This window comes from Anopheles bellator, chromosome 2 (genome assembly GCF_943735745.2).
Source record: "Anopheles bellator chromosome 2, idAnoBellAS_SP24_06.2, whole genome shotgun sequence".
In the NCBI taxonomy this organism is placed as follows: Eukaryota; Metazoa; Arthropoda; class Insecta; order Diptera; family Culicidae; genus Anopheles; species Anopheles bellator.
In genome coordinates, this window is record NC_071286.1 from 59582930 (window position 1) to 59606133 (window position 23204).

The 23204-nt window shown below is 46.4% G+C and overlaps 3 protein-coding genes across 3 annotated transcripts in view; 2 read left to right on the forward strand and 1 right to left on the reverse strand.

Annotated features, from left to right (window-relative positions):
* LOC131212299 (protein daughterless) overlaps window positions 1-10055 on the forward strand; it is a 55594-nt gene extending 45539 nt beyond the window's left edge. The window contains exons 3-12 of the mRNA XM_058206106.1: window positions 1999-2295; window positions 2383-2571; window positions 2643-3044; window positions 3669-3740; window positions 4239-4485; window positions 4588-4675; window positions 4969-5085; window positions 5151-5296; window positions 5377-5492; window positions 5830-10055. Coding sequence (XP_058062089.1) covers window positions 1999-2295; window positions 2383-2571; window positions 2643-3044; window positions 3669-3740; window positions 4239-4485; window positions 4588-4675; window positions 4969-5085; window positions 5151-5296; window positions 5377-5492; window positions 5830-5871 — 1716 coding nt within the window. The 3' untranslated portion in view covers window positions 5872-10055. The remainder of the gene's footprint in view (window positions 1-1998; window positions 2296-2382; window positions 2572-2642; window positions 3045-3668; window positions 3741-4238; window positions 4486-4587; window positions 4676-4968; window positions 5086-5150; window positions 5297-5376; window positions 5493-5829) is intronic.
* Window positions 10056-10565: 510 nt separating this feature from the next.
* LOC131211214 (protein phosphatase 1 regulatory subunit 42-like) lies at window positions 10566-12354 on the reverse strand. The gene is made up of 4 exons (XM_058204611.1): window positions 12271-12354; window positions 11406-11711; window positions 11100-11337; window positions 10566-11017 (listed from the first exon to the last, which is right to left on the reverse strand). The coding sequence occupies exons 1-4, from the start codon at window positions 12352-12354 to the stop codon at window positions 10566-10568; spliced, it is 1080 nt and encodes a 359-aa protein (XP_058060594.1).
* A 1181-nt stretch (window positions 12355-13535) lies between these two features.
* On the forward strand, window positions 13536-15001 carry LOC131209136 (proteasome subunit alpha type-5). Its single transcript, XM_058202130.1, has 4 exons — window positions 13536-13654; window positions 13806-13938; window positions 14015-14424; window positions 14505-15001. Exons 2-4 carry the CDS (start codon window positions 13806-13808, stop codon window positions 14721-14723), a joined length of 762 nt encoding a protein of 253 aa, XP_058058113.1. The 5' UTR covers window positions 13536-13654; the 3' UTR covers window positions 14724-15001.
* Window positions 15002-23204: the final 8203 nt, after the last annotated feature.

The following is a 23204-nucleotide window of genomic DNA, read 5'->3' on the forward strand; positions in this document are numbered from 1 at the left end:
GTACTTCTCTCTCTCGGGCTTAGCGCGCGGTGCGCGCGAGTTTTCCTTAAAAGAGCGAAAAAGAAGACGGCACTGGCCGGCGGCGGCGGCGGCAGCGCGAACTGAAGTGAATAATTTCTTCGGAACAATTTTCTTAGCATATTAGTACCAGCGGGGCACCGGACCGGGCAGCGGACCTTCTCCCGCGCCCCCGGGGGTCACCGAAGGGCCCAAGCCGAAGGTTCATGATAAATTTATAGCAAAAAGAACAGCGGCACCCAACAAATCGTGTGTAAGAAGTGCGGCTTAACAGAACAGAACGGGTTGAGCGTGGTCCCGTCGTCGGTCGAATAGTGAACACATAATTAGCCATAAAACCGGGGCGCACCCCTCCGCTTAATCCTTGCCCCCGGACCGGACCGGTCGAGGACCCGAACGGGGTTTCCATGCTTCGGGCTTCGGGTGTTTCGGGAGTGATTTAGTACGCAACACTCACGCACAACCACTCCGGAAGATGATAAACGGTTTGTGATATTCCGGAGATTGGTGCCTGGCTTGGCTGCCCGTCTTTCGGCGCTCCTCGGCCATTTGTTATACCTCCGAGCGGAGCGGATGGCAAGCTCGCTTGTGGAAGCGATAGTTCCTGTCGGGGAGGCGAGGGCACTGGTTGCTGTGGTGTGCCGCCGCCGCCGCGCCACGCCACGGGCACTTGGCCGGGTGAGCGCGAATCATAAGCCACGGTTGGCCTTCTCTCCTTCATTGTTTCTCATCTCCGGGAGCTTTTCTGGTGGTGAATGCCGCCGCCGCCAGTGAAAAGTGATTCCAACCGACCGAGAGGCGAGAGCTGCTGATGATCATGATTAATATCGAAAATTTGTCAAATATGATAATGAGCATCGCACTCCCGACTTCTGCCCCTTTTCGGGGGCTTTTCCCACCGCAGCATTCCCTGGCGGGCCAAACGGGAGCGTCCGCCCCAAAACGGGGGCGCGCAAACATTGTAGAGTATATGCTAATCTCGACTGCAGCCACTTGGAGCGGAGCTGGGAACGGAAAGTAGCGTTCCGCGCAGTGATAAAAACCTGACCCAGAAGAGGGGCCTGTTGTTGTGGCCCTTGGAGCGCGGGGGCATTAAAACTCACATATTTGGTGCCGAGCCTCTGCCACGAGTTTTTTCGCTTTCTGTGGGGGGGCAAGATTTCGGCATCGTGACGTGCTCCTCGTGGCGATCTTGTAGCTTCCTTGTCTAATAAACACCACAATCGTCATCGCCAACCCCCAACGACACCACGACGCCTCTGCAGTCGCTTAGGGTTCTCTCGTCGCTCCGAGACTCCGAAGGCTGGCACCGATACCGGTTTGTGATATGCTGAATTTTGATATCACCATCCATCCATCCAGCGGCAGTCTGGCTAGCTGGTCGGTCGGTCGGCGATGTTCCGATCTCTACTGCGCAGTTTCTTTTTCTTCGCGCCTCATTCATGGCAGAATTCATTCAACACCATAATGGCCGTTCTTGGCGCGACTCTCTGGGGAGACAATAAAAAAACGACGCGCAAAAGAGCGTCCATTAGAAACCGAAAACATGCTCCAGCACCACGAGGAGACTCGGAAAGAAAACTTGTCAATTTGTCGCGCCCCGGCACGATAGGTTAATCCTCCGGGGGATGGGAGCCCGGGGACCTGGGGTAAGACGTGGTCCAGTCACAGGGCGGCTAGAAAGTGTGGGATCAATTTGTGGTTGTTCATTAATCAAAAATCTGGCCCCTGCCGTGGCCGCGAGCGTCTAATCGGGCTTTAACCTGCACGAGGTTTTTACACGCCCGTCCTGCCGTCCAGTGTGACTCCAGTAACCGTCGGTTTGCATGGCGACCAGAAAGCATAAATCCCGGAGTCCCGGGCGACCGAAATCAATCACCGGTGCTGCTATCGCGTTTTCGCGCCTCCCCACGGGCCGGCAAATCATTAAGCAAAATGGATTCTAATGTTTTCTTGTCTCTTTCGTCATTTTTTTTGCAGTACGCGCCGGAGGAGTACACCCACGAGAGTCCGGTTTCCGGCGGTCAACGCTACACGTCACCAAAGACCGGAGGTGGAGCGCTGTACCAGGCGGAGGCGTACTACGATTCGCCGGGCGGATCGTGGTACCCGGCGTCATCGAGCGGGGCGTATGCTCCGCACTCCGGGACCGGCTACCACAATGTTGGCCACGGGGCTCACCTCGGCGGTGGAGCCGGTGGACCGCAGCATAACCATGACCAGTATGCCATGTCCCCGGTCGGTGTGCCGCACATGGACGGTTCCCATCTGGCGCAGGTGAGCACTGTTTTTCGGGGGGACTTCCGCACAAAGGATGGTGTTTTCTCTAACGCATGGCTTTTTCACCTCACGGCACGATCACAGAACCAAACGCAAACACTTCCACCGATGAGCACGTTCCGAGGCAATACCGCACAGATACCGGCCATCGGTACGCAGGGCCAAAACTCACCCGCAATCTACAACGCAATCGCTGCCGGCCACCACAACCAGCATGCGCAGCATAGTCCAATTGTACAAAACGACACCCTGGTCGGAAAGGCGCTGCAAACGGTTTGTATCCGCGTGTCGATGTGTTCCGTGGCGAAAGCTTTCTAACGGCTTACGATTCTTCCCCCTTTCAGATGTACCCAACTGACCAAAGCATAAGCAGTTACGGCTCCAACCCGAACACACCAGTGAACTCACCTCCACCACTAACGTCCCAGCAACAGCAGCAGCAGCAACAGCAGCAGCAAGTTCAACAGCAGCAACAAGTCCAGCAGCAAAACCAGCAAACAACGCAACAAAGTATTCACGTCGGTGGTGCGGTGGGGCCAGGAGCGGCTAGTTCCGCACCCGGCGGAGGTCCAACTTCCGTCAGCGCTGCCACGGTGGCCGCAGCAGCGGCAGCCGGCGTGGGGCCCGGCTCCTGGCAGCAGATCAACCCAGTGATCAACAGCAACGGTGGACCGGTGGCCGGTCTCAACAGTCTCCCGAACGGTTCCTACGCTCCCGAGCTAGTGCACCGAGGACTACCGCACATGGTGAGTGACGCGCCCTGTCCTGCTTCCAGTCGGTTCGATGCTCCCTTTCGTTTGCCGGCCATCATCACACTGCGCCACCCGCTAACTGTATACACTCTCCCATTTCGTACGGTCCGTTGTTGGGGTCAACCGGTGTAATGCGTATCTTGTAATTTTGTTAACGTTAGAATGCACATCAAGCGTACGTTGTAATTCATTATTTTAACACCATTACATTATCACTAATTTGGTACGTTTTGCATAAAACAATATGATCACTCAAACAGAAAATAACGATCTTTAGCTAATTGTGTTTACTGTTGACGCAACATAATTCTGCTCAAAGATTTTGAGGTCCAAGAAGTGTATGCAAAAAGTATTAATCTGCACGAATTACAGCTTTGCAAGCTCATTTTTGTTTCTCCCGGTCCTGGCACTATCATTCTTACACTTAACAGCTCAAACACAGTGCCCTCTCTGGGTCACTCGTGCTCAGCCAATGCACATCGGTTTTGCTCTTTCGTTCGTTCCATTTATGCTGCGATCTGATTGCTTCCGTTTTCCTTCGTTTGTATGCGCGTTATTTTGAACCAATTTTTTGTTGATGCATGTTTTTGTGTTTATTTCGTATCTCTTTCCCCCTAGGCCAACTCGCCCGAGATACAACCGCTGGACGAGGCGATCGTGTCGTTACTAAGAGAGCATGAAAGTGTTACGGTAAGTAACGGCCAACCGGCCATCGCTCGCCCTCCTAGCACTAGCGCAAGATCGAGGTGAAGTCGATCCTCGATTGCTCGTACCACTTTGTGCTACACCGGCTCCCGTGGAACCGTGTCGGGGGACAATCTTTGAGTAACGCGCGCATTGTACGATGTACTTTTGTTGAGTCACTTCTTTTTGGCGCGCAACTGTTCATTCGTTTGCTCACTTTATTTAATGCTGCGTTGAGGACCGACTTGCAACGATGTTACCGCACGCGCTCTGCCAGCAGGCAGGAGCCGTGGCGTGCAGAAGGTTGTAAATTTGCTAGCTCGTACGTTTGAAGTTTTCTGTTTCCAATTTTACGTTAACTTGTTCGTTTTACTATTGTGAACCAGTTCCTTTTCTCGTTACCGTCGGGGAGGGGACCACCCTCATTCCGGGGCAAATACTGCTGTCGCCGATTGTTCTGTCCTACTAACTCAGCTCTCCACTTTTATCTTCCAGTCCTTGCAGGGTTCGCGCATGGAGGAGCGGCTGGATGATGCCATCAACATACTGCGGAACCATTGCGAGCCGCAGGTCGGCGTGTCGCTCTCGTCGATCGATCCCGCAGCGACCGCCTCGCCATACACGGCCGGTGGTGCCGGCCCGATCATTCCACCTTCCGCCCAGCTCCAGCACGACGCACCGTCCGAGCTGTCCAGCATCCCAGTGAAATCGGAAAGACTACCAATCAACACGCCGGCGTCGGTGAACAACAGTAAGTGTTTCCGTTCCCGGTCCCCCCAGCTTACTGCGATACTGATAGGTGATTTACTATAAACGTTATCATCTAAAAAAACAGTCTATCATTTATCCTCAGAGAAACGCAAAGAACCACCAGACTCCGACACCAAACCGAGCAGCTCGGTGCAGGGGCCAGCGAAGGGAGCGAAGCGGCAGCGCAAGTAGTAAGTCATTCTTGTGGTCCCTTCTACCACCTAGTCTCTATTAGGCTTCAGTTAGTTCAGAATCCATTTTGTAGTTTCTCATTTTTGGCCTCTTCCGTTGAAAGTGCTTTCCCAGGACGATTCATAACAATGTTGTGTTTTGTGTTTTTCTTTTCATTTCTTTCCGTTCCGTTTTCATTGCGCGCGCCACCGCTGTGCCACGGCCGCCGTTCGTCCTGTGTTTGTTTTTGCTCTCTCTGTGTGTCTATGTGTGTGTCTGTACGGTACATTCGCGTGAACAATTGTACTAGTAGTAAAACCTCGCGCAGTTGTTCCAGCGCCGATGACGACGACGACGATGATGATCTGGATCCGGTGACTAAAGATCGAAAGGAGAGAGAGCGAAGACAGGCGAACAACGCTCGGGAAAGGTGAGCCACCGAGGGTCTTCTCTCTGTGATCGGATTAATGATCTATGTCTTTTTTGCACTCGCAGAATACGTATTCGGGATATTAATGAGGCACTGAAAGAATTGGGCCGTATGTGCATGTCTCACTTGAAGTCGGACAAACCACAGACCAAGCTGGGCATATTGAACATGGCCGTGGAAGTGATAATGACTCTCGAGCAGCAAGTGCGAGGTAAGTTTGATGGCGCAGTGCTGGTGGAACGTAATGCGTGGCAGTGGCTTAATGATCTCCTGTTGACCATCGCTTTACAGAACGCAATCTGAACCCAAAAGCGGCTTGTTTGAAGCGACGGGAAGAAGAAAAGGCTGAGGATGGTCCGAAGCTACCTCCGCATATCCTACATCAATCAGCATACCCGTCGCTCCCTGTAAGTAGTCTAAAGCAGGAACGCGGAGACTGAACACGATCACGGCTCGATTCGAGTGTCGCCGAGGTGGTGTGCGGAAATCGTCTTTTGGTGGACGGACAAGAAATAAGAGATCGGCACACACTCTCGGCGGATGATTTTGTGGAAACACGACATAATACGCCACTAAAGTCATGATTTGTTTTCTAATCCTTTCTGTGTTTGCTGCTTGGAACGATATGCGATCAACCCTTCGTTCCCTTCGTTGTTACACCAAACCAAACGATCACCCATCACACCAATTTAAACTCGCCAACAACAAACAACACAACGGATGCAATTACTGTCACCATCGCAGGGTGCACCGCCAAGCCTACCCCACAGTGGACCACCACAATAGCATACCAATTTTACCTGTTTCATTCGAAGATAACAACGCACACATGCGCACACTCTCACAAAACCAACATAGCCTGGCTCAGTCTGGGCTACGGACACTGCTAGCTAAAAATGCCACAGTAAATGCAAACCAAACCGTCAACAAGTCCAAGATCAATGCACGGCGGTGCATATCGGTGACAGAAACATTAAAATCGGCGTCAGCATGGATCGCTAGTTAAAAAGATAAACCGAAGAACCGAAAAATCCCTTCGCTGCCGGTAGCCAGAAGAACAAGAGCACAGTGTGTACATATTTACCGGAGGGAGTAAGAATGCTATGTCTATAAGTAGAACAAAAAAACAGCCGAGGGAAAGAAAATTATGATGTTTGTGTTTGCTCGGCTTCGTGGCGGAGGACACAGTCACAGCTCCGAGCCCCCCGGCGGAGAGGTTCTGGAAGCAACCGACCGAGAGAGTGATAGGAAACGCACGTGTAAAGAAACTATAAAAACGCTCAAACCGTTTCAACGAACACTGGTAGTTCGTACCGCGGATAGAGATGCAGGAGAACTTGTGTACGTTTTAGGTGAATGCATTAGGCTAGGGAGATTTTAAGAGGTCGGTGTGTTCCGTACATCCACTACGGCGAACATGGAACGACCGAGATCCTTCTATCAGCAAACAAGCGATCGGCAAAAAACATTTTGTTATTGATATAAGCGCAACCGCAGGCGACCGACCGGCATGATATGCTGAATGTAGTGATGCATCGTTATGTAGGAGAAAAAAAGGTAAAACTATCTTTTAGTATTCTCTAAATATATATATACAAACAAATATATATATATACATATAAATATAACCATACAACAGAGAAAACGGGAATGACGGAAGGAGTTTAGGTAAAGGTTTTTAGGTGGACGGCTGAGTGCCGAGAAAATGATTCAACCGCACGAATTTCCGTGAAATTGGTTTAGGAATCAGAATGGCTAAAAAGGTTTGCAATTTTTTTCGGTACAAAGTTTTGTTCGTGAATGATTGAATCATCAGCAACAAAGAAATTGAGAGAGAAAATGATAAAGAAAATGATCACCGCCACCGTTTAATTCATGCACAAAATAGAAAGTTTGCGCCAGGGAAGGGTCGGGTTAGAAAACAATCAAGAGGATCATCTGTTCTCTGTGTCCGCGAGATCATCTGACGGTAGCAGACAGGATGCATTTCATGATCACAGCCGGAAACAATTCGAAATGGTTGCTGTGTTGGCGCGCTTTTTGTGTTCAATGATAGATTACGATCCCGACGTTTTGCTCGGTTAGGCATACATTATTCTTTTATTTCTTTGGCGCTTCATTGCAGCGATTAGTTCAACACCAGCAACGCGACATTTCTTACTTAATCTTCGTACTTAGTAAGTTATCAGTTACCAGTGTACTTAGATCGCGAATCGGAACGGCAGAGGCGCTTGATTGAAATTTTCTTTCTACGCAGTGACGGCACACCACATATCGTACGGTAGGTAGCGTTTGAAACGTTACTACCATGGAAGTCACATTACTGCGTAGGGAATGAAATTTTAATAGAAACTAATCCGGATGATTAAGAAATCTCTGTTTCCTACTGTCAGATGATAGGACGAAGAAACCGAAGCCGGTTCGTAACTGTGTGGCAATTCAGATAATCAGTAAATCAGTATTTGGTTGAAACAGCGCGTCGTTGGTACATTTTATGGTTTAATACGCCTTTTTATTTCGTCACTTCGAGATACAGTCATAAGAGTTGCTCTTTGCCATTTAATCTACTTAAGAATCACAAACAAGAAGGAACTGAATGAAACTAAAAAGTGTTGAATGGATGTTTATGGAAAAAATCGAGATTTCGTTTACCTTCGTCATACAGAATCTTTATTAAGACCAGTGGACCGGCCAGTCTAGGCGGTTCTATACACATCAAAGAAGCATCACTTTATTTACTTGAAAACATCATACTTCCCCCGAACATCACGCTCCATTGTGAGGCACTCTGGGTAGGAGCCTACGTTTACACGAAGCTAAACCGAATTTCTGTGATTTTTTTCCAATTCGTAGCGCGCTCAAAGGAACAATCGAACTGAATGGTTCTCTTTTTCTCTCTCTCTACGTTTGTACTTTTACGGTGGCGTTGGATTGGTTTGGTCTATTCTTGTTTACTTACATAAAACACCGATGATTGTCAAGAGAAATTGAAGATTTCATTTTATATTGCGATCGATTTTATCTGATGTGATACTTTTGTTTTTTTTGTTTATACAGAGGCAAACGGAATTAAAATAATGGATCAAGAAAAGTGGACCAGAAGAGAGCTCTAATTTATGTGGGTGTTTTTACAGTTTACGTTCAACCGTAATATCTTACAATTTCTTTCCAACGCATGATGTTTAATAGTTTCCAAATGTAACGATTCAAACTATTTAAGTTATAGCACATTGTCAAGGATCCCTATGCTTATAGCGTGGAAAATCTGCCTCTTTTTTATTTCCTCTGGACCACAAGATTTCCAGGTCGATGATTTTGCTTGCAGTTTGCCTCTTGGGTGTTTTGATCAACGACATTTTTCATTTACCAACTTCCACATCACTATTGAGCGCAGTCGGTGCTCCGGTTACTTAAAAGAGAAGAGCGACAAAAGAAAAACGTGGACATGCAATGATCGTGAATGCAAATATGGTACTAAAAATATTCACCTAGCTCTTTGTGTTTAGTTACTTAAACTTATTTTTATTTAGAGAAAGCTTATACATATATTTTAATTGAATAGTAGATCTATACCTTTCTTCCATTGATTTGGTATTTTGTTTCCAAAGCAAAATAGAAAAACAAAACAAAAGTATAATTGCGAAGAAAAACTTGAAACCGTGGGAGAGAATACCCATCAGAGGATGTGTAAATTCGTTTCGCCATTTTAACGTATACACCTTCCAATGTTCGTTTTATTTTAATTTTTTATTTGAGCTATTTTATTTTAATCGTAAAGTGTATGTATTAAGAACGATACTGCGGTAATGGGCGAACGATAGAATGGAAAAAATGGAGAAAAGAGCAGCAACAATAACAACCAACCAACAGCAGACAAAACCTTGGAAAAAACCCGAATCCTTCCACCGTGTTCAGTTGGAGACTAGTATTGTAGGACAGGGCTGTTTTATTGTTTCGTTTTAGTTGTATCTGCAATCACTTTTTACACGATACGGTTTTTAATCTCTCTCTCCTAAGAATGTAATGTCTCTGTTCACAGTCCTTCCGCCGTTCTTTTTTATGAAGTTTTCAAGCATGATTTTATCCTATTTTTGGCTCAAAAATGCCAGCAACGGGTCAAAAGATAAAAGCCTAGTTAAAAGTGAAAGAAACTTTTTCCTATATTTTTCATAAGCACATGTTGGTTTGCAGTAAGCTATCGAAAACGAAAATATCAATTATACTGTTACCCTCGTTTTTTTGTTTTTTCATCTTATTTTGCGTTCACCCCAGGCCGCGTTTCATTTTAACACCTTTCTCCCTCGATTGGGTACTGTCCTAAGTTAGTGAAGAAACAATCAAAGGGGTTTCAAACGTTCTAGTATAAAACGGAAAGCCATATAACGAGGGAAAAGACTAGCGCACGGAGCGAGTGCTGCCAAATCTGAACCACGGTCAGCCGGTAACACAATGCTTGCTAACGATTGGTTCTAGCACAATGTCTTACGTTGAAAACCTACTATCGGAGGGTACACTTACAATCATCCCCAAAATGGTGAAACAAAAGCCAACCTACTTTGCAACAAAGATTCCTTTTCGGTATTCCTGCGTGAATGTGCGCGAAAGTAGATAAAGAAAGAAAAAAGAGCAGCAACAGTATAAAAAATGATGTTTGCGCAGGACAGGACGAGGAAGCAAATCAAAATGTGAATACAAACACATGATAAACTATAGGAAGTGAACCGTGGCGGAAGTGTATAATCATCAACAGAAAATACATGTGTAAAAATGAGGAAAACCGCAAGCACAACGCTTGCTGATAACGACGCGAGAGTGAGAGGCACGGAGCGAACGACAGTGATGTAATGATAATACCAGATGGCTACGTTTTAATAATGCTAAAAAAAGGAAAAAATGTAAACACAAAACTGAATCAACAACAGACAAATGAGGATAAAATCATTACAATGTATATTATGTTATTAAAATAAATGTGCCATTTTTCCAATAATTACTCCACCAGGAGTCCCGGTTTGTTTTCTTCGCTTCTGCGCCTCGACTGACACCGGTACATCCTTATTGGTAAATACCTACGTGAGTTGGGCGCGTTTTCGGTTTTCCTAGCAAATATTGCATAACCCGAGTTGATTCTAACCCAAAACAAGGATAATTCCCTGAGCTAATTGCAACCTGTCCATGACAAGCCATTCGAACATCATTAATTTTACCAAATGCTTTGCGTGATAGTAGAGCCCCTGCCCGTGGTGTCATGCTTTCGGCGGCCTTTCGTGCAAACGCGAAAACAGGACACCATTCGAGATTATTCAGTTATTTATTTTTTCTTCGGTGTCCGACTTCCAACTGAAAATAAACTACCACATTGATGCAAACAGGACCAGTTCTATAGACACATGAAAGCAACGGGAAAGAGGAAATGATAAAAACCACTCTAACATCAAAAGTTTTTCGAACAATTTCAGTGATGCCTTCCACCGGTGTCTCTAGTGGTCGATCGTAGGCAACGATTGTATCTTCCGCTGGGCACGCAGCTTATCCTTAAACACAGGCATACCCGCTTTGATCTCCTTGCCCTGCAGCATTACGACAGCGGCGGCCGGATGTAGATCGTTCGAACGAAACGCCATCTCGTCACAAAAGTTAGCCGACATCGTTTTCGTGAGCACCGGCGAACGGATCGGTTTGCGCAACACTCGCGAGCACGCTGGCCGTCGGGTGGACACCTGAAACAGGGAGCTCGCCGGCAGGGCGGCACTGAACGGATCGACGAACCCGCCTCCGCTGCTCCGCTCGCTGGGACAGTCAAACGAGGATTTGGAATTTTCCGCCGTTTTCGGTTTGTCAGACGCCCGCCGCTGCTTTTCCAGCTTGACGGTTTGAAAATTTTTAATAAAGTTGCGCGTCGATTGCGATATCATTTTTCCATCGAGCAGCACTAGTCATTGGGCGAGAAACGGAAGGAACGGAAGGACGTCGATGTTACATCTTTGGGCGAACATAACCAATTAAATACTTACGCAGCTTATGGCCTGCGGCGGCTGTAACCTTTTCGCGGTAGTGCACATCGCGCTGGGCGGCTGATCCCTGCAAGTCCAGGACACGCAGTGAATACAAAGCACTGATAACGGGCGTGATATCGTCGGTCGATTTAAAATTGTTCTCCGAGGCGAGCAGAATTTCCAGCTTCCACAATGGTTCCAGGGAATCGATGTTGGTGAGTTTCAGCTTTTTGATGTTCAATACCTTCAGGTGGTTCTAAGTAAGTGAAAAGAGTCTCCTTGCAAAGCTGGTTCATAGAGCAGAAGTGGATAAGGATGTCTCACCGCCAGCGCACATAAGCACTCTTGGTCAAAGTCGAACCGCACGGAGCCATCCAGTTGTTGGCGCTCGATATGCACTTGTTCCAACTTTTTTAGGGCACCCAAATTCTCTAGCCGCGTTATTTTGTTGTAACCAAGATAGAGTTGCTTCAGATTTTTCAAACTCTCCAAATTCTCTATTTTGCGCAGGTTGTTCCATTGCAAATACAGATGCGTGAGATGTGCGAAAGCGCTGAGCTTTTCTATTTTGCTAATTTGGTTGTTGTGAAGATACAGTACCAGGATATTTTTCGTCGGATAAATATTGCTCTAATGATTGGAGAATAGGAAAAAATGCAATTAACAATGTTGTATTCGCTGCCCAGCATCTGTGGGAAGTCCTTAGAACAAGCCATGATTCTGATGATGACTTCTTTCACCCTAGAGCCGATTTTACTGTTCTTTCACCCTAGAGCCGAACTGGGCCGTATTTATAGATTTATTTAAAGTTCATAGAAAGAGAAACACATATCCGCCATCCGATCGAAACTTTCCCGAGAGAAACTTTTGTGAAAGTTCACGCAGCACCGTCGGGAAATTCTTTTCGGTATTACCATACATTTGAATTCGTATGGGTCCAACACGGTGCCGAGCATGACCTTTTCAATCAAGCTGACAGCTAAGGATCGGAACCTTGAGCAGGTTTAAAAACCGACAGCCCCACACCGGAAATGAATGCCGGTGCACCAAAAGAGTTCCAATTTTACGTACAATCGGTTGAGTATTGATCTCGTTACGTGGCTGATAACCTGATTTGCTCAATTCGAACGGAAACGCATGGATCAGTTTGTTGTTAGATAACACCTTTTTGAATCAACGAAATACTCACAATTTTGGTCATATTTTTATCGTTCAAGTAAAGATGTGTAAGATTAGTTTTTGCTTTCTTCGAGAACACCTTATTTTTAGTCATGATGCCCTGTTTAATCACTACCACGATGCTCTATGCAAAATTCACCGGTCCAAACCAGCGCAATATCCTTGTGATCTAATTCTTTTACTTCTTAATTCTTCGTAAAATGGGCTTTATCATGGCCATGCGAAGGTGAAGCAGTGGCCACAATGTCCCGGGTCTAATTTTAGCACGCGTCTAGTTCAAGAGAACACCTTTCAACCAACTACGCAAAGGACTCGCGGGAATTTCAATGATGTCTCGAAGCGAAGGGTTACCGAGAGACTAATTTCCCCCAAAAAACGCAAAAAGTAAACAACCATTCAGCGAAGCGGCACAACGCTAGTAACCGTTGCTATGTCTGAAACTACATCGGCTTGTTTAATTGACGCCGCTTCGCAGCTCAACGTGGAGGAAAGCGAACCATGTTCCATCTCGTGACGGACCCTTCGGGCGGAAAAATGCCGGAACGTTCGCTTGATGTGTAAAGGTGCGTCGAGACTGGCTTTTCTTTTTCTCTTCTCTTTGTTTTGAATGATTGACGGTTGGACATTATTGCTTGAAAAGGATATAGACGAAAACGATTGGATTTTTTATGGTAAGGAAGGAGTGTTTGACGGAACAGCATTTTCCATTCGTATAATATGTGCATTTTTTTACACGCTGAGGATGAAGTACAAGGTATAAGGTTACCAAAGCATACAATATCTACGAAACGCTTACTACAGACTAGTATTTAGCTAAGATAAATTGTGAATTGTTCAAATACAATGAAAAATGCAACCTAAACTGATATGAGGTTTATCAAATAATCTTTCAGCGGGTTTTACTCCAAGCTTGGAACATTCGTTTTGTATCTAAAATTATGCTATTGTAAAGGGAACTTATTAACAATTCTCACCAACTCACCAACGTCTGTCCGTCATTATATTAATCATTTGTCGTCATTTGTAAGGAACTTACGATGACTTTTTAGAAGATTTATTTTATTAATATTTTTTCCAGCTTTAAATGCATATTTAGAGTTCCTGTGTAATACTCCTAATATTATTTAACTACCAGCCGTCGGTTTAAATAAATTTTTAGAAATTCGAACACGGAGTTTTCGAAAATGGTGGTGTTTTCTCGGGATCTGTCGCTGCATAATGCTGATGCTTTTCACCGGGCTTGTCAGCTGTCAGAGCAAGTGTCAGTGCGCCAAAGTTGTTTGTCATTTCTGCAGTCGGGATTTGTTGAGTTCGCCGTTTTCTTGTCGTTCTCGTTTAGAATTTTCGGCAGTTACTGCTCTTTGTGAAGTGAATATCAATAAAATCTGCTAAAGGCAAGCATCTCATCGAGGAGTACCCACAATTCTTCTCAGAATTAAAACCACTTTTTCATAATCACGCTGTTAATCATACACACTGCAAGCTGCTGCTTTGTCATGTAAACATAACCTCATTAAATTTTCGCTTGGTTCCAATTGTTTGTAGATGTTTCTGACTCGTTCCGAGTACGATCGTGGAGTGAACACCTTCTCCCCCGAGGGCCGCTTGTTCCAGGTAGAATATGCCATCGAAGCGATCAAATTCGGTTCCACTGCCATCGGAATATGTACACCGGAGGGTGAGACAACACAAGCCACCCGGCTCATAAATCCGGCTTCAGCATTGCTTACTATTGCTTATCATTCTGCCCGCAGGTGTTGTGATGGCCGTAGAGAAACGAATCACCTCGTCACTGATGGAACCGACGAAGGTTGAGAAAATCGTAGAAGTAGATCGTCACATCGGCTGTGCTACCTCGGGTTTAATGGCCGATTCACGGACGCTATTGGACCGTGCTCGGCTAGAGTGTCAGAATCATTGGTTTGTGTACAACGAACGGATGTCGGTAGAGTCGTGTGCGCAAGCCGTGTCGAATTTGGCCATTCAATTTGGCGATGGTGATGAGGATTCTGCTATGAGCCGACCGTTCGGTGTGGCCATCCTTTTCGGTGGTATCGAAAATGGAGAACCACAACTCTGGCATATGGACCCATCCGGGACGTACATACGATTCGATGCGAAGGCGATCGGTTCCGGAAGCGAAGGTGCCCAGCAGAATTTACAGGTGACTTCATAAACACAAAGTTTGCGGTACTAAACTTTTCAATAGATAGACATTAATCGTTTAATTTCCTTTCATTTTAGGATTGTTATATGCCCACAATGACCGTCAAGGAGGCAATCAATCTCGCACTCACCACACTGAAGCAAGTAATGGAAGAGAAACTGAATTCAACGAACGTGGAAGTTATGACGATGACTCCCGATCAGGTGTTCCAGATGTTTACCAAGGAAGAGCTCGAAGAATATTTGAAAGGTCAAGAGCCTTCATTAACAAAAGAAGAGGGCAAGAAAACACCTTAACAAAATAACTTAAGTGGAACGCAAACTGTATCCGTCTTGCCGTGTATTTCGCTTGCGCTCTTCTGTTGGACCCATTCGTTTTCATTAACCTACAAACTGTTCAAATTAAAGGTTTGGGCGCGGACCGGTACTGAGTTTAATGTTTTATTGCGCGCAAAAGAAATATTTTCACAATTCATTGTGTTCTACAGCAGTGCTGGAAGTTCTTGCGGCATATAACAGAAGGACAAGTGACACATGCGACATTTTGGAAGAATAAATTTGGTGCAAGATGTGAAGTATTCAGTCGGTTTATTATAATTTTAAGGAGATAGCAATTTTGTCGAACACAATAACCTTTTTGACCTATTTATTAAATGAATACATATACAATTTCAATTGCTATATTGAACTGCGTTCTGTGTGCAGCATGTTCACAAGGAACACGTCGGACCGCGCGGAAAGTGATCTATTTTTTCGCACACATAAGGTAATGCATGCCTCATTCAAGACAACCTTATTTTTGGCGATTGGACCCAAGGATTGCGAAAAATCTTTTCTTTGCGTTTGCCGACCTATGTTCCGTGGTGTTTCAACTCTACCCCACAAAGCTGCCTGATGCTCTGAACTCATAAGCCCAAACAACACTGGGTCTATTTACCGTTCGCCACAAAAAAAGACTAACCCACTAACACAAATGTCGGGCAATTGTTTCTGCACGATGTTATCCGAAGCGGGCTGTCCCTGCAAGAGAAACACAATATTTTCTCTCCCGCCCGCTAGAGACGCCGTACGATCGGGATCATTATAAGCACCGGCGTACATGCTGCCACATGGTTGGCGCAAAAAACGCATGCTTGCCGTCCGGCCGGTTTGGACTCTGCGCGGTCGCTGAACACTTACGTAAAATGACAAACGACACCGACCGTAATATACCGTGAGAAATTGCCATCCAGCATTAGTGTTCCAGCATGCCACGGAGTCAACCGTTAGAAGAGTTATGCTGCCAGCAACGCCAGCGGTGTACGGACTCCACCGACAACTTTGGACGCATTACTGGCGAATCGAAGCAATTGAACAGTCGGCTCGTCAATTGTCGCACTGGCGCAAGCTTGGAACTCGTCGAACCCTTCGCATGGTTCTTTGGCCAACAGCGGTCATGCTCTGTACCGTACGTGTTGTTCGCTAAGTGGGTCGGAAATAATGTTTGAAGCTAATGGCCACTGGCGGGAGGGAAGTTAAATGGCGGTAAACACATAATTCTGATTGTGGACTATAATTTCGCGTAATTGTGGTCATAAGCGTTCTTTGTTGTATGAGTTACTCAAGAATGGAAGTAATGGAGTATTTTCTGCCACAACAAGTTGTAATGGTCTACCAATATATGATCGTGTGATCGGTCGGACTGTGCTCCTAGCGATAACAAGCAGCAATATTGTAGTGTACATTAGTTGCAACTGCACGCGCAGTACCACAGAACGGGTGCGAACGGAACAACATAGGCTGAGTTAGTTGGGGATCGGGCGGATCGCACTAGCCAAGCGCTAGAATGAGTGGCAAAGGGAAAGAGTCTTGAACTTGAACCGAGAAGTTTATTGCTAATCGAAGTAAAGTTAAGCTTGAGTCTCAACCCGGGTTTCTCTGCCCACCATCCGAAATTATGGACGGACACAATGGCGAGCATTTTTGTCAGGGCTCCATTTCCGATTTGCTTTAAGATATGTTTTTGCCCGTTCTTCCGCTGAAACGTACATTGGTTTAAAAATTCGGTCGTGAACATTTTGTACACCAAAATTGTTATTAGTGTCTAAGTCGTATCATATTCTTCATTCAAAAAGTTGCCTAGCATAATCTTTACTGGTCGAAATTCACTCAGTCTGCTGGACAGAGGCTGGTTAATGAAAACTAAGGATCTAAGGATGGTCGGTATAAATTTCAAAAGCTGTTTCATACAGGTGTGGGCGGTAGTGTCTAATGGCCCATGTTATGGTTAGTAGTTCCTTCTCGAACGTGTTCTTTGTATTATCACCTCATATATCGTATTTGTGTGCACATTTTCTCCTTTTCTTTTCTTCTCCTTTTTAACGGAGTCCATTTTCCTGTCATCATTTTCCTCTATCTTTCTATCTCATCTATCAATTTAAGTGATTTATTCATTACTTTTACCACAGTGTCAGATTCTAACCATTTTGTATTCTATTCCATAACTTTATACTTGAAGTATTTCAATTTTGTTTTACTTGAAGTTCGTTGGTACTGGCAGGAGCCTCTAATAATTTTTTACGGCGGTGCGTTGGCTCCTGGCAGGATCGCCATTTAATAAGGACCGAGGTGGGAGCAGATTTTAGTTGATTTGCATATTATGCAATCGTCTGCATATCATTTTGGTATTGAGTCAAGATGAACTGGCATACTTTTCCATATTTAAAATATATTGTTTGCATATTGTAATATAATTTGTGTGCGAAATTCTAATCGCGATGGCCAATAAGAAAAGTTCGAAGAGCCATCCGACAGAGTCATGTTCTTCCAGTAGCATTTATGATTTCTAAAAGATTCGATGATTTTTTGCTTCGATTGAAGTTTTGATTTCTTCTTGGCCGCTAGTAAGAAGAAAAAAGGAAACTGAGTCTGAGCTTTCGTTTTCCAAATTGCAGCGCAAGATACTTCCTTCTCTTGTTGGACGATTCTCTATAACTTGGTTCAGCTATTCTTGGTTTTTGCAGCGATTGTGGATTAAGTAGAAGTAACAACAAATTACTACGTTTGCAGCCGACGATCGCTAAGCCAGCAATCGATAGTGAGAAGGTAAACCAGAAAAGGTCGCAATCATATCCGACCTCGACATCATCAAAACTAGAAAGTCTCTGGTGCCACTCGTGCCAAGATGGTGCCATTTGGACCGGGTTATTACACCCAATAAGCGTTCGTTATCCCCAGCGATAGCTAAAGGGCAATAATTTCCAAATAATCATCGCTCGTAAAAGGAAACGAGTAATGAAGCACAGTTTCAGCTTCGATATTGTAGCGGCAGAGTGGCCATCAGAGGGACAGTTAAAAGTCCATAAAGAGGTGCTATTCCTAATTATTAATAGCAGTTATTATTACGAAAAGAAACTGTTTCAAAGAACATGCAGTAAATGTTCTATTTGCATAAATGCAAAGGTGGCTTGCGGTGCCGATCTGATTCGGGACCCCTTCTGGGGCGGCAAGTGACTTCTTGTGATGGTTTGCACCGAACGCCCGGAGTGCGCCGATTTGCTTGGCATGAGTTTAGTGCAGTTTTATGATCGGTGATTAATTACATTTATTTGCTGTCAATAACTTTGGCGCTTTCCTTAGCTGGTCTTTCCTTGTCTTTACTCGGCACAGTTACACTTTCTGGCATACAATCTAACAATAAATTCACGAGAGTTCGAAAATCACAAAAAGGGAACTGTATGAAATATATTGGCATGATGTGCGGAATGCTTACGTTTCGATTAGTTAAAATTAACAATAGAATAAATTATAAACAATATCACACTATGAGCTCAGCTACCAGCTCCCGATCGTTATGTTTATTCAATTTCAATTATCTACCTATTAATTATCCAGACTTCTTTCTGTTTGCTTATGCATAAAAATGCATCCCGGCGCTTGTGGTCCGGTCTAATGGTAGCGATTCGTTCCGAACTGTTCGCAACACCCATCCCGTTACTGGCTAGATTGCTACCGGACAATTTGGAGCACAAGCGGTACCATCGTGTGAAGCCCCCGAATGTCCACGAAAAAGAAAAACCGACCAACCTTCCTCGCCCTCCACCACCGCCGGCGTTGGTCGGGGAGTGGAAATGGACGAGGTGATTAATTTACGCTTTCCATTTTCCGTTGGGTTTGGTAATTTTCTTCGATTTTCCATAGCCACTGTTCACCACGCCCGCTCACGGATAAACCGGTGGACCAGCGGAGCCGTACACCGAGCAGCGACCCACCAGAGAGCTATGCTTTGGTAGATTTATTGAAATGGCCAGATTATCCTTCTCTCCATCTGCGGTGCGGTGCGGTCGAACGCACACCACCTCGGGGCTCGAGTGTGTTTTAAGTCGTTTCTTCTATTAATTGTTATTGTTATGGTCAACCCCACATAACATGAAAGCAGACGGCCTTATATCGACGGCAGTGGCATTAATTTTCTAGTAAATCATTCAGCACTGGCAGTGGCCCCGCTAGGAAGATTTCTATTAAATGTTAGTAAAACTGTCCCATAAACTGTCTCAAAACCGAAGCATTTCGATGGCACACACGAGCTTGACATAGTTTTGTGCCCAGAAACCAGTCGTAACTCTCCATCTTTCCACCCCTTCCCGTCTCCAAAGTATACCAAGGGATTAGTGGCGGAGCAGTAAAAACAATTAGTGTCCCAATGGCCCCACACGGGGGCTACGGAATGCGCGTCTATTGTGTGATGTGGCGTGAGCCTAATCCAAGTTATGCAGTCTGCCCGTCTGTCTGCGATGGTGCGAAAATGGCGCCGGCTGTGAGCATAGCGCAGCGTGAATGTAGATTTTTCTACCAATCGTCCTACCGATCGAAGGCGGAGGGCGCGTCTTGCGCCACCTAATTGTGTTTGTGGGCATTGTGCAAGCCACCCATCTACCAGCATCTTGATCGAAAGCTCAAGATGCTCTATGATCTGCTTTATGATCGTAATTATTTTAATTAGATTATAACTTTGCGTATTTACTTTATGTTTGATTGCTTTTTCTTCAAGGGACGAGTCCATTACGCACGCGGCACCAGCGACAATAAATCCTTGATTAATGGAGCCGGCGCATATTTGCTTGAGTGCGAGGTTGTAAATGCGGTGTTGTAGTGTTTCTTGCTAGAAATATGTTCACCTTCTCCACCATCAAGGTTGGGAAACGAATAGTGTACAAATTATGCCCAATTAAACACATTCGGCCGATTACACACGGCGAGCGAGAGAGAGAGGGAGAGAGAGCAAACGCGCATTGTGGTGAACGGTGGTTTGTGGAACACAATTTTTGGACACTGTCCCTCGATAATGCTTTTCGGGGCACACGCAGTCCGGGGGTCTGTGCAACGCCGGTATGCAACCAATCCAGCGGTGTTTGGCTTGTTAAAGCTCCGGACAGAACATGGTGATGGCAAAAAATAAGGTACACCCATTGGGTACAACAACGCATTGTAGCAGAAGCTGCGTAATTGGCGAGTCTCGGTTTTTGCGTGAAGCTCGCGTCGCGAAATTGCGAAAAACTGATGAAGTTCCTTTTTTTGAAAGTCTTTTGCATGTTATCCTCTCGGTGTGGTTTGTCGGTTGATTTGAGTTTTAATTTATTTATGTTTGATAAAAATGTCTTCCTTCATATCCTTGTTCCATAAGGGGATCTACAATACTTTGGCATTCTGAAGTCTTGTAAACTGGTGATAAAAGCTGTATCAGATAATTTGTGCATCACGCTTTTTTGAAAAGATTACAAAAACTTGGAACAAAGAGTTGGCACAAGTTACAAAAATAAAAAATTTCACTAACGTAGCTAAATTAAATCTCTCGCCGTTCGTTTGCTTCTTGCAACCTTGCAGTAGCAACAGCTGGCCGCTACAGCTATGCCTCGCTTTCTAATAACCGTCGAGTTGATCGGAAAAATTAATCGCTCCGTAAAGTTTTCGACAGTTTCGATTTCTTTCTCATTTGCTCTGCCAGCGGCCCGGTTCGGCCACACGACCGTTCATGCCCTTGTCCGGCCATCAACTCTTTCTTGGCGGTACATTTTCCTAAGACACCGCGCAGCTTTCGGGCCAATCGTAATAAAAAAACCAAGCGTTGGCAGTTAAGATTGCTTCAATAACTTACGGCTCCGTGGTGTTTTTTTTCTTGCCCAGTTGTCGCGTTTGAGTGAGAAGCGTAAAATGGAGCGTGGCCACTGCACCGTACCGTGCATCTCATCCGGCAAACATAAAAATCCGAAAGAAACGGACACTTCACTGCGCCACGATTGACGCGATAGAGGCCAGCGGCCAGCGTCGAAAACTGATCACTCGGTCGATCATTTTTTGTTTCTTGTTTGGGACCCATTACACACATCAAATTGACCTTCAGCGCGACGGCTGAGGGTAGCCGTACCGTGGCGAACTCATCCTCCCAATTCCCTACGGTGGGGTCGGGTTGTGCAATCGCAAACGGCAGACTCAAACCGGCGCGGCGTAACGGTGCTGGTTAGGTGGCCGCTGACGTGCAGCTGTAAAGCTTCATATATATATAGAGCGCCAAGGGAAGGTAGGTTCACTTCATTCGGCCGCTGGTGGCAAGAAATTTACAACGAAAACAATTCAAACTCGAAAGTTCACCATCACGGATTACGCATCGCACCGGTGGAACACTGCAGCCAAACGAGACAGACGGTCACGCACGCACGGTCACGTCGCGTCGGTGTGGGAATGTGGCAGGAATGTGTTTTCGGAAATGAATCGTAACTTCGGATTACCGATGCCGAAGGAGTGGGCTCGGCGCTTCATTAGACTTTGTTGTACTACATTGGCGTAAAAGTGTGACTGAACCTTGAACCGGGTCTTGTAGCGTACTTTTTCGTACACGAAACAAAGCTCGAAGAAAGGCATTGGTTTGGGCACATTTTCATGAAAGGCTCCGAAAAGCGATTACGAATTTTCCGCTACGCACGCTAGTAGTTTCCCAACCATATACTGAACCGTAATCTCGTGTGCCATCGTTTGAGAAACCATATTTTCTAATCTTATAAAACAACTGTAGAAACGGCCTTGTTGTGCGAGCGAAACCAGATCGCCAAACGGGAACAAAAGACTTGGCCAGCGACGAACCTGCTTTAAAAATCAGCGCAGCGCAAAATCAGCTGTCGCGATCTTGATAGCCCTCGATAGTGGGGGGTCCAATCGGTAGTAAAAATAGGCTCACCCTCCGTCTATGGTTAACTGGAGCATGCCCGTCGAAGGGGCCGGTTGGGCACGGCGGGGGACCGGAGCGACCCACACGGTAACAATGTGTTGCAATGCAATGCTGGCTGGCTGGCTGGCTGCAAAGGATCGCGCGCCAATTCCCGCTGTGGCGGTCGCGTGGCCCGTCTTCGATTAGGACTGGACCGGTGAGGACGTAACAGCTGGATTTGTTTACAGCGCGGGACCCGTTACCGGACAATATCGAGCGCACTCGGGGCTCGATGGCACTTCTCGGAGCCATCTCGGACACCAGAGAGCGCCCTCCCGGTGCAGATGACGAATGAATGGATTGGCCCGGTTGGCCTGGCCTCGGTTGGCCGGCCGGTCGGTGGATGTCAACGGAGACGAAACCTGTTCCTTACGTCACGCCAGTCCTGGCCGGGTGCGCTGCGATGCCGGGTGCAGTTCATCATCACTCTCGCGCGAAACGGCGCACGGGGAGGAAATCGAAGTCCGCGTAGGGTAATGCACTAATCCTGTCCACTTGCGGACGCTTTATCGTTAATGGTCTGAAAGGCTCTGAAAAGAAGGAAAGGTTCACCGAAAGGAATTAATTGATGATCCTCGATCCCGAAAGCCCTAGAATCCCCAATGGCACGTACGAGGCAAGCGGTAACGTTGAGGATCAATCAGTTGGCCACTTAATGGTTGGCCGATCCGTCCGAGCGAAAGCGAAAGGGTGCTCCAAAAAGGCCTCGCGTGGCGCCTGGCGAAAACCTGGAGATCGCATTATGATGATAACTTACTCCATTATGCTGCCCTTTCCCGACACGGTTGGAGCGGAGCACGAAGCTGTTCTACATTCGCACGCGGAGAAGCGATCGAGGCGACCGCACTGAAGAAGCGTTGAGCAGCATAAGAGCCTTCAGAGTGTCGTTAGTTGGTTACAGCAGCATCCGCAGCACCCGAACCCGCCGGTGGTGTTTTCTTTCCCTTTCTCTTTCACTCTCTCTCACTCTCTCGCCCGTTCTTTCTTTGTTCGCCTACCGGCACTGTCTTTATGTGTGTCGCTGTCTCGTGACGTTCGTGTGTTGCAACAGGTAACGCCAATATTATGTAACACTTTCTCTGCCGATCGATGCCTTGTTCCATTCGCTGCCACCGGTGCCTCGGATCTCCCCCCCGGGGGGTGGTAGCTGCAGTTGCACCCGATCACTCTCCCCGTTTCAGAGGCTGAGAGAGGCGCAGGGCATGGCGTGTGCATGTGAGGCTCGTGATGGCGCGCGCCGTTTGGCTGATTTGTTCGCACACCTCATTTGCGCGCGGTTCACGAGAAATGCTGCGGCACGGAGCAGAAGAGGGGGGGCTTTCCACTTGAAGCCCCGGTGTGGGCCGGCGCGGGTTGCAGGACCGGCAGTGGATTTAATTAAAGCGTGGCGTACCCGCGGCGTACGACTGATTGTTTGACCCTACACACGTAATTATCCTATTGATTTTAGCAACAGGTTTCGGATTTCGCAGAAACAAAAAAAAAGGAACAGAAGCACAGAAAAATGATGACGATCGTTTCGCAGCGGGCAGGCGGCG